The sequence below is a fragment of the Clavelina lepadiformis genome, chromosome 7 (assembly GCF_947623445.1).
Source record: "Clavelina lepadiformis chromosome 7, kaClaLepa1.1, whole genome shotgun sequence".
Taxonomy (NCBI): Eukaryota; Metazoa; Chordata; class Ascidiacea; order Aplousobranchia; family Clavelinidae; genus Clavelina; species Clavelina lepadiformis.
Genome location: NC_135246.1, coordinates 19982518 through 19999809, shown reverse-complemented (window position 1 = coordinate 19999809; position 17292 = coordinate 19982518). Strand labels below are relative to the sequence as shown.

The following is a 17292-nucleotide window of genomic DNA, read 5'->3' as shown; positions in this document are numbered from 1 at the left end:
TGGCAGTTGGAAATCACAATTCGAAAAACTGAACAAAAAAACAACAAAACTTGGAATTCTTTGTTAAATTTTAGGGAGCTTTGGTGCACTGACGAGGGGGTTTGCTTCCTCCAGTATCTTCCTCCCAGCTGTCTTGTAATCGTAAGTGCAATTGTGAGTCTCTGCATAGCGGTGGCTTGCACAGAAGTTGTTGCCGCACCTGAACACACGTCAACATCAAATATAATTTTCACCAGTTGAGCCTTGTATTTGATGCAAGCGCCAAGTGACGTGTTAAACACGTCAAGTTGGTTTCACTCCTGGTTGATGTCTACACACCTGCACACATAACTTGTGGCCAGTCCCGTCCTCTTCGCGCACACGAAGCATCGTTTCTTCTTGCTTGGGAGTTTAACTGGCGGCAAAGTCTGCGGGGTGCGTTTAGCTCCCCCGTGTGTTGGGGAAGATGTGGAACGGAGACGATTGCTCGCTCGATTTGCTCCGTGGGACGACTGCGCAGAAAATGATTTAATTCAAAATGAAGATGATAAGAAAGTTTTTTCAACACATCTTTCACTACTGTCAGAGCAGATAAAGACTTGAGCCCGAAGGCGTCAATTTAAAAATCTGTCACATGTTTCCTGATGTTATTAGCTTAGCAACGCTCGTGCCAATATTTTGTCACCAACCTTGAGTAGGCCCCGGCTCATGTCGCTGTTTCTTGACGCGCTGATCCTGTGAGAGTTCTGTCCGCTGCTGCCTGTTGTTGAGGAAAAGTCACTTAATTAAAGTTAAATTGATGAAACAAAAATTTTCGAAAACAAGTCCAGTATATTTGCACTCGGACCTCGTGGTAAGTCCTTGTTCGGACTTCGAACCAGATTCCGCAAAATACTCGCGTCGACCGCCTTGTTGATGAAGTCGACAACTTCACGCGCTTCCTGCCGAGACATTGACTCCACCTTTGCTCTCGGTGGCTCCTGTGATCATTGAAGCGAAACAAAATATTTACGCTCTAATATCAACGAGCAAGCTGGCGTGGAAATATGAAGAAGATAAAGCCTCACCACTCTCAGGGCTGACTTCCCAGGAGAGTCAGAAGAGGACTTCCCAGTAGACTGCCGCAGTGGATGCCTCGCACTGAAGTAATCGTCCACATTATCTGGCCGTGATTTGTCTCTGGTTGACATGCTAGCGCCATCAAGTGGCTTCTTGAACATGCGATTGGGTCTCTGCTTCGAGTTGGAAGTCGCAACTGGGGGTGGATGGGGAAGATGGAAGGAGTCATATTTTAGTCCGGACTTTGTGGTTTTTAGCGGGGGAGGCTTTTTATCGGAGTCATCAAAATGTTCAGGATAGAGAGAAGATTGCTGGAAGGATGAATTCCTCCTCAAAGAAGATGGAGGCAGAGGTTTTATCTCTTCAACATCCGATGACATCTTCTTGTTATCCTGGAGCCAGATAGGTCCGGTAAGGTGCGGGTCCTTCGGTGCGCCCCACACTGGAGGGGTCTGTAGGAGTCGCTTCTCTCCCCCCCAGTACTGGTGCCCCCCTATTGTGCTGTACCGGAGGCCCTGGGACGTCTCAAACATTTTCGATGCCGAGTCCACTTCGGAAGTCGAGTTTCTGAAATACCATTGTCGTTATTACTTCTGTCAACAATTAGAATCACACAACTGTGATGTCACAATCAACTTACGCTGTGATGTCATCGTCGGAAGGCAAAGAAGGTGCTTTCTCCACAGGAGCGTCGTTGGGGGAGGCGAGGAGTCCATAAGATCGGAGGTAGAGGTCGTGTCGGTTGAATGTCATCCCCTGGAGGGCGTTGTTTGATCTACAAAGCCAGGTTATAAGATGATGTCTATGTGAATCTTATAAACTTGCCACCACTTCCTGCTGATGTCATAATGCCCTATTGTTATACCTGGGTGAGCGCATTGCCGTGTTGTTCACTTTCTTTCTCTGCGAGTGGCTGTTCTCGAGTGCATTGAGCAGACGACGAGTCCTAGGGCTGAACCTGCCACTAGGTGGGGGTTGTTGCATCGACTCAACCGAATCATCTTCTGATAATACATTTGCGATATTACGTCTAAATTCTATGTTAGGCAATAAACAAATTATTACGTCATGACCGCGATCTCCTGCTTGTAAATTTTCAATAAAACTCAATTTTTTCATAAAAGGAACACAAATAATTAATCGAACAAATTACTTTTCACTTCCGGTTTGTTGAGGATCGATTCTTCTTTGTCCTTTGTCACATGACTATGCACTATGACATCACTTGGCACAGGGTTGATCTTCTGCGGAAACAAATTGAAATAAGTGATGACGTAATTGTGATGACAGACACATCAATGAACTCAGTTGAACTTGAGTCAAAGCAGTTGCTACCATAAATAAAAATACGATAAATCTGTTACGATTTGGAAACCTCTACAATTGTCTCCTGGCTGTCGTTAACGCTTTTCATTCGTTTGAATTGAGCGCGCCGGATCTCAGCTCTCGAGACCGTCTGTGACTGGGCTTTTGACGGTTCCACAAATGTGCTCTCTGCGAATGGTCATAAATAATAAACAGCTCAACATCACCGCTATGACGTCATATCCATAATTCAGGGCGGAAATGCAAACACTTCCACCTGGCCAGTAAATCCTGTTAACCACCCTCCCTACCCACCTGGCTTGATGAGATCACGAGTTGCAAGGACGTGATCTTGTTCGAACTTTCCCGATGACTTCTGCGGCTCCAGCACAGCGGGCAAGCCATCTTGCGCTTTCTTCACATATCTCGGTGATTTCTTGATCGACTTCACATCAGATTTCACTGGTCATAGAAACAAGATTTCAAAGTAAAAATTTTCATCTTCACCATAATCGTGTTTAACACGTCCAGTCATGTTTATTCAGCTTGCTCCAGTTTTCTAAGGAAACATTTCTCCTTATTATGATGTAAACAATTCATTCTGTGAGGTCATTCAACACCAGTGAATGCGAGCTCAAAAGTTGTTTTCACATAAAACAAATATTTTGCGAAAACACAAAGTTCATTGATTGAGGACAAATAAGAAGGAAGTGGTAAAAGGGGGGCATTATCATACAATGAAATGTTAAGGTTGACACAAAATTAAATCATTCTCGAAATGTGACTTCTACATGCTGGTGAACGTTTGAACAACGTGAGTATGAGTAATTTCAGCAAGTACAAATATCGTATGTCACTGTGTGCGCATGCCACTGATATAGACATCATATATGACTTGATACCTGACTTGGTCGGCGAGTTGTTCAGCTTCTGACTTGATTGTGACGTCTCCACCGACACAAGTGGAGTCGCCTTCACTGCCATGTTCGGCTGAAAATGAGAGAAATAAAACAAAAAGCATGAAAGGGACATGACGTGACGTGTTGTTTGAGAACAAGAAAGAACAGCAGAGACACAAGTGATGTGCACACCACTAGAACTAGAAGGCCGAAGCAAAGGCTATGATCCACATACGGTACACTGATGACAAAGGGACATGTTTAGCAAAGAAACATTGAATGTTAAACTCGCAGCAGCAATGACGAGTCGCCAATTAAATAAAACCCGCGAGATGAGCTCCCACCTTCCATCAATACCCCACCTTGTGGTTTGAATATTTGTTAGCGGAGAGCTGCAGGTTGCTCATGCGTGACCGAAGTTGCTTCATCTTCGTCGCGGTCACGTTGTTCTCGGCCATCTGCGCAATGCTCAATGGCACCTCCGCTGGAGATTCCCGACTCACAACGTCAGATCTCGTCTCATCTTCCCCCTCTGGCTCCCTCAAGTTGCAAGCGGAACCACTGGAAAGAAAGAAGATGTTTATTATTCAAATGTTGTCATCGCAAATGATTGACGTGAAGTAGTCGATGCAGGGATGAGACCACAGAGCACATTCAATATCAACAAGAAGTGTAGGTTGATGGTTTGGAACTGAGTTATCAGAAGCAAACACGCGCAATTACTTTACAGCCTGAACCTATTATCCTATAATGCTCCATGCAGAAACAGACGCAGTAGAGAATTAGTGGATTAAAATAAAACTGTACGATATCAGAAATCCTTTCCAATCACCTTAGAGACTTTTCACAGGTTTTACCTTGTTGCACAAATGTGCGTAAAGCGGTCGATTCAAATTACCTGAGCGACTCTGAAAATGGGGTAAGTGTACCATCACCGCGGTCAACAACTCGGAAGAAATTAAGTTGGTCGCCGTCCCGATAAACCAACAATGTCACCTGCCCATGCAAAGCAGAGCTGTTAATCATGATTTTTGAAAAAGGCAAACGCAGGCAAAAAATCTCGTAAAGACGCTGTTCCAAGTAAAAAGTTTTTCTTAAAACATAAACAAACCTGTTTATTTCCTCCACTTGGTGGGGGGCTTGGTTTTTCAAATAACTCGACCTGGTTTGACTCGACGTAGTCAGCGACATCTTGTAAATCAGGTTCCTCCACTGCAACTATTTTAATCGTGATTTTAAAGTCTGTGTGATGAGAAATACTTTAAGGAACTTACTCCTCCTTGTGTTGATGGGTCCTCCCCGCATCGCCAGCACCAGCTTGAGAGTGCAACCATCCGTGATGCTGGAAAATAATTCTTGTTATTTTAATGCGTCATTTTATTAAAAAAATAGGCAAAATATCTTGTTAATTTGAGAAAATAGCAACACTACAAGAAGATGTTAAATAAACAAACAAATAACCAGCAAAAGCAAGAATAAAGTTACAAGCAAACTACTTTTGTTATAACACAAAAATTTAGTAGAAGAATTTAATAATCTGACACAACAAATACAATCCATTTACTGCATTACAACTATATTGAGATTTGATAACTTGTGGATTAATTAAATATGCAGGCGCTTTGCACTGCGGCAATGAGCAGACTTGCCAGACAAATACAGACACGGTGGAGTGCACTTAAGCTTGAATTGGTCTCATTTAATTGATGCCAAATATAAAGCTCCTTGACAATCACGATCATTGAAATTCCGGCCACGAGTGCGGGAAGTAAAACTTTGGCCGACACAGGGCTTGATGGTTGAGATTAGAGATTAACAATCAGAAGGATTTAAGAAAAATGAAATAGTCAAAAGCTTCTCATGACACTCAGCTCAGAGACCAAAGGGCCACTAAGTGGGCTTGAACGAGGCCATCAACATCATATAAAACTCCATGACTGAAGTACCCACCACATTTTGTGTTTGACTGAAAGTGCTCACATGCAACACATGGGGATACTCTGACTAGCTTGGTCTTCAAAATGCTCTCACAAGCCTTGCTTAGTTATAATTCAACTTGACGTACAAAATCACAATTCATGTAATTTCATTTCACCAAACATTTGTTAATCAACTAACTATCAGTTGTAGTTAATTATAATTGTTTCGGACAAAATTAGCATCAACTTGGAACGTTCAAAGCCCAGAGCAAATGAGAAGGAGGCGTGTCATGTCAACAGCCAATTAGAAGTTAATTAAAGGCAACGATCAAAGTCAAGGCACTCACTTATAATCACGGAGACAATATTCATCTTCCAACTCTGTGTTCTGCCATATAAGGTATTGCTGCCCGATGGGGACACCTGGTGTGAGTAAACATAAAGGTTGTGAGTGATTTTGTTATTCTTTTAATTATTATTTGTTATAATAAACCACAACTCAAGTTTCTTCAAGTAAGGAAATGCATAAAATTATTTCATGAATTATTTTGAGAATTGAATAAAACAATCTGAGCATCTGGTCCAAGACTACACATAACCAAACAGCACAAACAAAGAAATAAACAATTTAAAGTTCTGTTCCAATAAAGCTAGTTGGCTTCATTTAAATTGGATGAAATTGGATAGTTGCCGGGCACACTGGGAAGAATGACATGGCTTACATTTACATTACCCACACTGTGCTTACATTTTCAAAAGATCAAACACATGAATGGAAAGATAAACAAAGCGCCCACCACAGCACACAATTATAGGTCAAAACACAGAGAAAGCTGATTATCATTGTTTGGGCCAAGCCAGACGCAGCCATCTTGAGAGTAGATAATGCCAACAGCGCAATATACGATTTAAACAATTATATTCCAGTTCAAATTTTCCAAACTTTGATGATTAACATCAGGAGCTAGGACAAATTTATTCATTCAAGTTTATTCCCAAAACAATATTTGTGTCATCACAAGCAGTATTGGTCCATTTGAAGGTTATTACTTCATATAAAAAATAGACATTTTTCACCTTCTAAGCGTTGAATTTTTGCTTTCACCGATATCACAGTCTCATAAGGTGACACCCTCAGTTCAAAGCAAGTCCCAGTGAGAGTCTCAATGTAGAGCTCCATTGTGCTGTATAGCGGCAACCTAAAAAAAAATTTTCATTGAAATGACAGAAAGATGCAAAGCAGGTACATGCTGCACTCTTATAGCCATAGTCTGTACACACAACACCAAATAGTGCTGTTAACTATTCTTTGATATGGGTTACTTGGTCAGTGGAATCCTGGTGTTCAACTGTTTATGCAAAAAATTAATTTGATAACACGCATAGTGATGAAGTTGAGGTGAAGTTGTTTTAAGAAAAAAGAAAGTTTTCATACGTTGGCAAAATATAACAATTTCACCTGCATCCATGATCCAACTTCTCTGCTTCACCGATCGCAAAATCTTTTGGGTCCATCGGTGACAAATGTACGCTCCAATATTTGTACAGGGTTTCTTGCAGCCTTATGCTATGAACGCCACAGTCAGACTAAGGCCATTTTCGGAGGAAATAACTTGCCACAGCAAATGACACAATTTCAAAGCAATTGCATCGGGCACTTAATATTAAGCGCCTGATGCCACAATTTAAAACTTGCGATATTTTATCTAGAAAATACGAGATAACTTTGATTAAAATTTATAATAATTTATAGCATATATATACACATGGCAGTAAACACAGAAACACTTCAAAAAAACTGAGATAATGTGTGGCAAAAACTAAACCAGCAGCAGGCCGAAATGTCTGAATAGCCACTTCAAAAAACACACCAACATGACTATATATAAAGTCTAGCACTATCTCATGACCATAGGTGGGCAGTTGGTAATGTGAAAGTACCGTCGGTAACGGTGCCAGAACTTGGCAAAAAGTGTACCGACGGTTCCGATATTCGCTACTGTTTCAAAAAGTAGTTCAGTACTTTGTCGGTACTTTATGTGTAAAAGACCTTGAAGCAAATGCAATATTTGCCATGGTTAAGGTTACTCCAGGTCAAAACATATGAGACGTTACTCGTTTGCAATTTTACTTGATATTTCTAGATTAAAAAACATCGACAGATGCTACAATTGGTATTAAGGATTAATCAACATGTGTTTTTGAAAACATACTTGTTAAAATTTTGAACTAATCACGCGAAAACTACCGAGTAATGGGGCTGACCGAAATTTCTTGAAAAAAATAATTTGGTACTATTTTTTCAAAATTACCGCGGTACTGTCCGCCTATGCTCATGACCTGGACCATCTATGACTCATAATACCATTCTATCTTCTGATTATAAACACTTGACTAGATAAACACAACCGATGATCTGCAAGAAACATTTTATCCATTCGCGTCAAATTTGTACACCACAGTCAGTTATTCTGAAATTACGGTCAATCTCAAAATTGTAAACATGGAAAATCAACACAAAAAAACTTGGAAGGGTTAAGAAAAAGAGTAAACGTAGCAGCATAAATTCTGGGCTAAAAAGCTGTTTTATTTCAATAAAAATGGTTTTCGGTAGAGACCAGGATTTAAGTTTTCTAAGTTTCAGACGTGTATGTAGCGGCCGTTGGGTGTTTTGTTTGTTTTGTCGCTGGATGGCGCTCTCACAACGCTCCCAGCACATGTTGATTTAAGCACTGCTAGTTCGTTTATCGTCCCCTTTTTCGTTTTGCATTGTTTGAGCGCAGGACATCAGTTCGATTAAAGACTTGAAGTAAGAAGGTCGTGCCTTTTTTTTCCTTTAATATATGAGCGAAGGTAACAGACAACGGAGTAGCAGCCTTCTGAAGCAGGAGTCAGCAACAGATCAACAACGCAGCATCGTGACAGCAACGCAACAACGTACTAGCGCCACCTTCGCCATACCCTAAAAATCAGTTTTCAAGTTGCGGGTACTCCTTGACTGACATTACGTAAATCGTAGAAAGCTTAAATTTTTTACAATTCTCTCCAAGGATGCTAAATCAAAAAAATGAGAATCTTCGTTTTGATTTTATAAAAGTTCAAGATCAAGTCCATCATTCTCATTACAACACATTCTCGCACAACCACCTGTCCTTTAGTTGTACCGGTCGACCAAACCTTCTTATTCTGATTTTTAAGGGGCTTTAAAGTTTTGTTTCAAACCACAACCTTTATTAAGTGATCAATAGGTAACCAGAAAAAAATTAACATTTGAAACTAAATTTCTGAACTTGAAACTTACGACATTTAGACTATGACATACAAAAATAACTAGGATATCTTAGTCTATAGGAAACCAAAGTACTCGTAGTCACTTTAAGAGCATTTATACAGCAAAATAGCCTAACACTATTAAACGCAAAACACCGTACAAAGTCAGTTCAACTTCCTCAACTTTAAAAAGTCAGTAAGTACAGAAGTTTGTACAGTTTGGTATTCTTGTTCTATGACCTAACCCAGGGGTTCCCAACCTTTTTATGTTCTCGTACCACTTAGCCACCACGGATTGTCAACACGTACCACTATTTTCAAAAGAACTAATTTGATCCAATATTCGCACAGCAGCATTGTATTAATAACAATGACAGCAGGGAGCAAGATCGACAAAAGTAGCTTACTGAGTGCAGAGAATTTAGTACGGAAAGAAATAAAAGTGTTGTTCGCATATTTTAGCAACTCAAAATTAAATTGTTATACTACTATACCGTATATCGCATGAAACGGAGAGCTGCTCGCGTACCACCTGGAAAGCTCCCGCGTACCACCGGTTGGGAACCCCTGACCTAACCGTACAGCAGAATTCAAGCATTCTGGCAGCCTAGGTCTAATTTCAGAATTTATACTGCAGGCTAGGTTTTAGAAGAAGCTAAGTTCTTAGGTATAGCAAATGGCTGGTCTATGCTAGCTTAAAGCTACACTTCCATGACTTAGAAACTATTAGGGTCTAGTGAAGGCTATAGCCTATACTCGCGTTAAAACAGTAAGCAAGTTAGGAAATGACAACAACATAAAGTATCTCAACTTACAAGCTACACTGATAACTAACCAACAGCTGACATACAAACACACACGAATGACCTTACAGCCTAACGGGCAAACAACTGCAAATAAAACAACAAAATTATTCTTGTTTACGACTTGACCTGAGGAGGGTCTTGTTTTCGAGGGAAATTTCCCTCGTCAGTATTTGCGTTCCCGGATGCTAAAATCGCCATAACACCCATGAAAATCATAGCAATTTTTTCTATGAAGAATTCATTTGTTTATACCTTAGAGCTTGTTCAAAGAAAAAACAAGTTTGGTGCTCAGTATCTATAGGTATCAAATCCAATCTATATTCAAAAAATATACCTCCTGAAAAAATTATACTTCTGCATATATATATATCTAAATGAAATAGTTTGCTAGAATTTTTTCATGGCAAAAAAGGACCGCTACAAATAACGATAACGCGCAGTTAATGCTTCAATGAAAACGAACTTATTCTGCAAATTGACCAAACAAGGCCAAGAAATAGAAGCAAATACAAGAAAATAGGGCGATAGGCGGTCACTGGTAACGTCAAGCCTTATAAGTGCACAAAATAGCCGTATAACCAAAACAAGCGACGTTGCTTAGTTGTTCATATAATCCATTCCTTTTTTCAATATTTCAAGTGATAGAACTTTATGGAATTGTTTGATACGATAACTAAAAAATCATACTATTTGTATAGCGCCGTATTTCGGTAAAAAAATTGATCGCTCGAAGGCGCTTAACATATATGGCATAGATAACAGTTCTAAGAGTATAACACAAATAAAAGGTCTGTAAAAACTGCCATAATAGTTGGTGTAGAAAAAACTTAAGGCAGATAAACAGAGCGAAAGAGGTTTGTTTCAGTGATTTTTTTAAAGTACAGTACTGAAGTTGTTCGCGTTATGCACGTCCTGCGGCTACAACCATCGAATTTTAAAATCCTTAGAATTCCCTTTAAAATTTGCCCATACAAATTAAGTTTACCTACAGTAGACAAAATTAAGGGGCGATAAGCGGACTTGTCCGATTTACTGTATAGTTATACGTACCCATATAATGCGACCCGTATAATGCAGAGGTCTTACAAAACGTATTGGATAAACATTAAGCAAAGCAGAAAAAATGTTAATATGTAGGTGACAAAACACAGCAAGCACTGCTATAAATCATGCCAATATAGTTATACTGGGTCAAACCTATGCAAAACCCTGTCGTTGTGACTTGTTCTATATCTCTATATCCAACACACAAGAAGTCAACTAATTCACATAATAAATTACTTATCGTGTTTTGTTGTTTTATTATTGTGACTCATATATAAATTTGGTTTAAAGTCACCAAAGTGCAAAACTGCCCGTTGGCTACGAAATGCAAACACACGAGCACAAAATTAAGTGAATTGAACCAATAAATCCAAAATAATGAGAAAAAAGTGGACTTAATACTATAGCATGGATTTAACACTAATATTAACAGGAAAGTCAAAATGGAACAACATCGACATCGGAAATTCAACATCGGGTTGTCTCTTCAGGTCGGTCGTGTCATCGACTTAGCAAGTCAGATAATCCAAACGTAAGCTGATGCCAGTATGAAAGGTGACGGCAATAATTCTGAAGTACTTGGCTTTAATTGGGTTCAGGAATATATTCTGCACGTGTGTATCGGTATCAGTGTTGCCTTGGAAAATCTACAAAAACAAACAAAATCGAAATAAACAGAGCTGTGTATCCTGATATAAACACAACTTAACTTTTATCGAACTTTATCACGAATATCAACTTACCATGTCGTTTCCATCGACATCTTGTGTCACTTGCATCTGATTGGTAGAGTTTCCAAATAAGATCTTGAAGCTTGTCACCCACCAATCACCACCTCCCTGGGTGACTACACCTGTCACTGTGGTCGGAGTTCTCAAGTCAACCTGAAGCCACTGTCCTGGCGTCTTTGCATGAAAACATTACGTCATCATATCTTGGCAGCTTTGATAGAATTTTTAGAGGCGAAACAAACTACTTACCATATTTTGATGGAGGAGGAGCCCGATATCTTTCTACATCCAATCTTCCTTCATGAGCAGCATAAGGTTGAGAGTGCATCGACGATGCAGTCATTTCATCATCTCGCACTCTTCCACTTTTCACACCAGCCAAGCATACTTCCTCTGTGAAATATAAATACCAAGTTGCTGAAATATTCTTATATGTGACGAATTTCCAAAACCCATGACCTGGTATCGCAGAAATAAATGTATATGTATATGTTGTATATGTATATATATGTGTATATATATATGTATATGTATATAAATATGTTGTTTATGCGGTAATGTTGTGCTTTATCTACAAGCAGAGTTGAATAAAGTGTCTTTTATTTGCTCGATATTAGAATAAGCAAAGAATTGGGCTCCATGTAAAATATACATCTTTGTACAACTGGCCAGTGTAGTTTTTAGGTATCTTGAAGGACCGAAACGATATCTCAAAATTTGTACCGCGGTACCTACAACAAAAAATGAGCAGTTGCGATCTCTTAAAACATTAAATTGCGGTTTTTAAAATTTTTAGCAGTCGCCAAACCCTAAAAGACCTATAGCTGGCTTAAGGGAAAGTCCCTCTAATGCCATATTTTCTAAGCTCCGAAGTCAAACCAAACACCTTTATCTAGACTTGAGATAAATACAAAGAAAGTTTCAGCACAACATAAAATATTTAAACACTTGAGCTTGGAAAGAAAACGTTTTTGCAATGATTCCCTGTCTGTTTGCTCAAGATGGACTTGATTTGTTTGTGCGAGTTTTGTAAAGTTTCTTGGTGCGTTAATTTCGTGCAGCATCAATTCGTTGTCAAGTATTAAGTTGAAGACATCAGATAAGTTATTTAGAAATTGCTTACAAATTTAAACTGTTAAAATGCATAAAAAAATGCTGTTAGTGAAAACATTCACATACTTTAGCTCGGCGCAACATGATAATGTGAAAACGTGAGACATGATTGCGGTGAACAAGTCGTGATATGAATCTCTCATATGAAATTTGACAAATGTTATGTTTTGCAATATACCATCAGTGTAATGGCTGCTGTATGGATCGAATTGTTTTTAAAAAAAACTTCTGCATCGTTTTAGATTGTTTGTTGAGATTATTTAACTGTTTTGTACAATCCAGCCACTCCTCAACATATTGTCATAATGCGACCAACTTACTTACTTTCTTAAAACATGCTGCTGATTTACCTCGAAGACAGTTTACAGCCTACAGCCTAAGTCTGGAATGGTCTGGTTATTTGTGGAGTTCTATGTTAAAATAAAAAGGAGCTAAAATCACAAAATAAATCTCTTTGAGCGTTTGCGTTTTTTTGCAGGTGTTGGACGGCTGATAGATTTGAGCTGGAAATACCAAAATGACAAAATGGTTGAACTGCGAAAAACAAGAAGTGTCTTGAAAAATGCAACTTTTCAACATTGTTGGAGCTTCCTTGTGATGACAGATGCGAGCAGCAACGACAAAGTGCTTAATTCAATATGACGTCATAAAATTAATTGTTAACAGGTTTCACAAATATTTTTGTTAAATTGAACCTGCGGCTACAACCAACGAATTTTAAAATCCTTCAGACTCTCTTTAAAATTTGCCTACAGCAGACAAAATTAAGTGGCAACAATTGGATTTATCCCTATGCTCTATGGGGTCCTGTATAATGCGAAGACCGTATTGGATAAACATTAAGCACAGCAGAAAAAAAATTTTAATATGTAGTTGACAAAACACAGCAAACATTGCTATAAATCATTCCAATATAGTTATACAGGGTCAAACCTATGCAAACATCTGTCGTTGTGACTTGTTTTATATCTCTATGTCCAACAAAAGAAGTCAACAAACTCACACAATACACATCATGTTTTTTTGTTTTATTATTGTGACTCATATATAAATTTGGTTTAAAGTCACCAAAGTGCAAAACTGCCCGTTGGCTACGAAATGCAAAACCATGGGCACAAAATTAATTGAACAATTTAACCAATAAATCCAAAGTAATGGGAAAAAAGTGGACTTAATATTATAACATGGGCTTAACACTAATATTCACAGGGAAGTCAAAAACCAACAACATCCACATCGGAAATTCAACATCGGGTTGTCTCTTCAGGTCGGTCGTGTCATCGACTTAGCAAGTCAGATAATCCAAACGTACGACGATGCCAACATTAAAGGTGACCGCAATAAGTCTGAAGTATCTGGCTTTAATTGGTGTCGGAAATATATTCTGCACGTGAGTATCGGAATCAGTGTTGCCTAGGAAAACCTACAAAAACAAACAAACTCAAAATAAACAAAGCTGTGTATCTTGATATAAACACAACTTAACTTTTATCGAACTTTTATCACAACTATCAACTTACCATGTCGTTTCCATCGACATCTTGTATCACTTGCAGCTGATTGGTGGAATTTCCAAATGATATCTTGAAGCTTGTCATCCACCAAGCACCACCTCCCTGGGTGACTACACCTGTCACTGTGGTCGGAGTTCTCAAGTCAACTTGAAGCCACTCTCCTGGCGAGTCTGCATGAAAATATTACGTCATCATATCTTGGCAGCATTGATAAGATTCTTAGAGGCGAGACGCATTACTTACGATATTTTGATGAATGAGGAACCCAATAACTTCTTCCATCCAATCTTCCTCTATGAGCAGCATAAGCTTCATTAGAGTGGGTCGACGATGCGGTCATTTCGTCATCTCGCACTTTCCCACTTTTCACACCAACCAAGCATACTTCCTCTGTGAAATGTAAATATCAAGTTGCTGAAATGTTCTTAAATGTGATGAATTTCCAAAACCCATAACCTGGCAGAAATAAATAAAGTTCTTCTTCTGAGCAAAGTGTAGGGAGTTACCACAATTTATAGAAATCATATTTACAAGGATTTACCGGTCAATTTAGTTCAATACATGGATAACACCGGTCAACAGCAAATTATTTGGTGTTATTTTAAATGTTTTGGAAATATTCATGATGCTAATTCAAAAAATATCTCATTTTGTCCACCACCACACCAGGTTATGATCGTTTTGTTACAAGTTCTGCCTTTATTTAATTTTATCCGATTGTTCAATAGAAGTAACCGTTTCATTATAAAAGTATTAATTAACAAACATCAAAACCAAAGTTAAATGGACAATCTTGCCACCACAGTTTTACTGAATGGTTTGTATGTAATTGAATCCTTTATGAAGAAAAATCACAAAACAAATTTCAAATTCGCGGCATGTATCGGTTAAAGTGTTGTGTTTAATGTTTATATTTCTAGAAATTAAATTTACTAAATATAGAAATTAAATGTAAAAATTAGCTCTTTCAACATTGGTAACAATTTCGAAGACTGGAAAGTCTTGAAAAGAAGCAAGGACGGACCTGGAATTTAAGCAAACAGCCCGAGTTTATGTTGTTAATGGTTGTGGTTTGCTTTATTTACAAGCAGAGTTGAATAAAGTGTCTTTTATTTGCTCGATATTAGGATAAGCAAAGGATTGGGCTCCATGTAAAATATACATCTTTGTACAACTGGACAGTGTAGTTTTAAAGTATTTTGAGGGACCGAAACGGAGTCTTAAAATTTCTACCACGGTTCCTACAGCAGAAAATGAGCAGTTACGGTTTCTTAAAACACTAACTTGCGGTTTTAAAAATTTTTAGCGGTCGCCAAAGCCAAACCTTAAAAAACCTGCCGTTGGCTAAAGGGAAAGTCCCTATAATGCCTTATTTTCTAAGCTCTGACGTCAAACCAAACACCTTTATCTGGACTTGGGATAAATACAAAGTAGAAACCTTCAAAACAACATAAAATATTCAAACACTTGAGCTTGGAAGGAAAACGTTTTTGCAATGTTGCCCTGTCATTTTGCTCAAGAGGACTTGATTTGTTGGTGTGAGTTTTGTAAAGTTTCTTGGTGCGTTAATTTCGTGCAATATCAATTTGTTGTCAAGTGTTAAATTGAAGACATCAGATTAGTTATTTAGAAATTGCTTACAAACATAAACTACTAAAATGCATAAAAAAATGCTGTCAGTGAATACATTCACATACTTTAGCTCGGTGCAACATGATAATGCGAAAACGTGAGACATGATTGCGGTGAACAAGTCGTGATATGAAGCTCTCATATGACATTCGACAAATGTTATGCTTTGCAATATATCAGCAGTGTAATGGCTGCTGTATGGATCGAAATGTTTTCAAAAAAACGTCTGCATCGTTTTAGCTTGTTTGTTTAGATTATTTGACTGTTTTGTATAGTCCTGCCACTCCTCGACATATTGTCATAATGCGACCAATCTACATTAATCTTTTGATAAAACAACTTATTTATTGTTGGTAAATTACCTCGAACAGCTTCATGTAAACGATCCAACGTATCCAACCTTTTCTTAAGTTCGACAACTTCGATTAGATCGCATTGACACTGGCCAGGTGGACCGAGATTCCCCTTTGCTCCTTGCGTGCCCTGAGGTCCTGGTATTCCCCGTTTACCGGATGGTCCTCGCGGGCCTCTCCCTTGCAGGATTCCTAGAGCATCACGTGGAACAGGCAAACAAATCTGTTCATTTTGACTCAGCACAAACGTCGCCAGATTAACAGCAAACACCAGCGCTAAGAAAGCAGCTGTCAATGACGTCATCTTCACTTGTTTATCAGTCTGCAAAATATAACAGATTATGACGTGAGAGAGAGCATTCTGTGCAACAAAGATCTGCGGAAAACATTTCATTAGCAATTAGCTTAGAAACAAGATGCTTTAAAGCATTCACAGAAATACACTTATTCAATTGTGTGTAAAATATTAAGTAAAAAGAAAGGATGTTCAAAAATTTTGGTATTAATGAAACGAAAACTTTTATATCAAATTTTCTGCGAACCCGTACCGATGCCAAATATATGACGTCATAAAAATGAAAAACTGAAAATTATGGTTAAAGAATTTTATCAATATTTATCGCGTTTATTGAACATTTACGTAATAATGGTTGATTTGCTTTTTATATTCTTGTGATAAAAGGAAATAAAGCAACAGCGCTTCCGCCATAACATTGCCAAGTTATTTCGTTACTAGACGAACGAGCAACAATAAAGTGTCGAACAAATTATTAAAAAAGCTGACGCTACATGTCGCTCTTTGCTTGCAATGTATACTTCATCACCACTAAGTCGGAAGCAATAAGAAAGGAAATGACGTCAGCAATACTTGAGACTCTTCTACCAATGAAAGAACAAAACCTACAGAATGAAAACTAGAGGTGCTAGAGAGAAACAAATGTCCTGCGAAAGATTTTCCAGATTTTGTTCATCGCAGATATTTGCCGTCGACTTATTTCAGTTTTCTATCAAGACTGACTTCTTTCGCGGTCTTTGAGTTTCTTAAAGCACTTACAACCGTGACCCTGGTGTGGTTGGATGACTTTGAAAAAGTGATTATATTTGAAAAAACAATCCGTGTTTTCATTTTGAATATTTTTATTTTCGTATATTTCCCACATTTCAGTGCAAAGAATCAGCTGCTTACGTATTTCTTCTTATACGGATAATACAACCGAGTCAGTCGGCGCAGTCACTAAATGTTTTAGCCCTCCACAAGTTTAGAGCTTATTTCCATTTCTAAGCTTTGACTACTGTCTATAGCAGTCATGTGCAACCTTTATCACTGGAGGGCCAAATAGAAATTTTGAATAATAACGCGGGCCGCATGAATTTTTTCAGAAAAGAACTGGTATCCTTTTAATATCATGACAATTAATATCATTTTCCTACGAAAGTATGAGTAAAGTATGTAGTCAAGAAACAGATTTAATGCAGTCCACGACGCACTTGTGCGACAGTTTATTGAAAAACTGTGAATAATTGTCGATGGAAGATGAGGAAACTAAATCCACTCAAGCGTATTTAATCACAGTTTAATGTGATTTTTGCTGTTGCGGATCTTTGCAAACTTTTGTAATATTTGCCTTCACAGAACTACATTCTTACGCAGCATTCTTACATCACAAA

The 17292-nt window shown here is 38.4% G+C and overlaps 2 protein-coding genes across 2 annotated transcripts; both read right to left on the bottom strand.

Moving 5' to 3' along the window:
• Positions 1-63: 63 nt before the first annotated feature.
• LOC143465840 (AN1-type zinc finger protein 4-like) lies at positions 64-6863 on the bottom strand. The gene is made up of 18 exons (XM_076964339.1): positions 6621-6863; positions 6239-6360; positions 5509-5584; positions 4517-4584; positions 4354-4460; positions 4141-4238; positions 3605-3803; positions 3246-3333; positions 2659-2805; positions 2414-2532; positions 2192-2282; positions 1904-2042; positions 1679-1813; positions 1047-1605; positions 827-959; positions 669-739; positions 319-491; positions 64-199 (listed from the first exon to the last, which is right to left on the bottom strand). The coding sequence occupies exons 1-18, from the start codon at positions 6674-6676 to the stop codon at positions 64-66; spliced, it is 2517 nt and encodes an 838-aa protein (XP_076820454.1). The 5' UTR covers positions 6677-6863.
• A 3927-nt stretch (positions 6864-10790) lies between these two features.
• Positions 10791-15938, bottom strand: LOC143466227 (lactadherin-like). Its single transcript, XM_076964863.1, has 7 exons — positions 15634-15938; positions 13883-14029; positions 13646-13809; positions 13434-13548; positions 11262-11405; positions 11025-11179; positions 10791-10928 (listed from the first exon to the last, which is right to left on the bottom strand). Exons 1-7 carry the CDS (start codon positions 15926-15928, stop codon positions 10791-10793), a joined length of 1158 nt encoding a protein of 385 aa, XP_076820978.1. The 5' UTR covers positions 15929-15938.
• Between the last annotated feature and the right edge of the window lie 1354 nt (positions 15939-17292).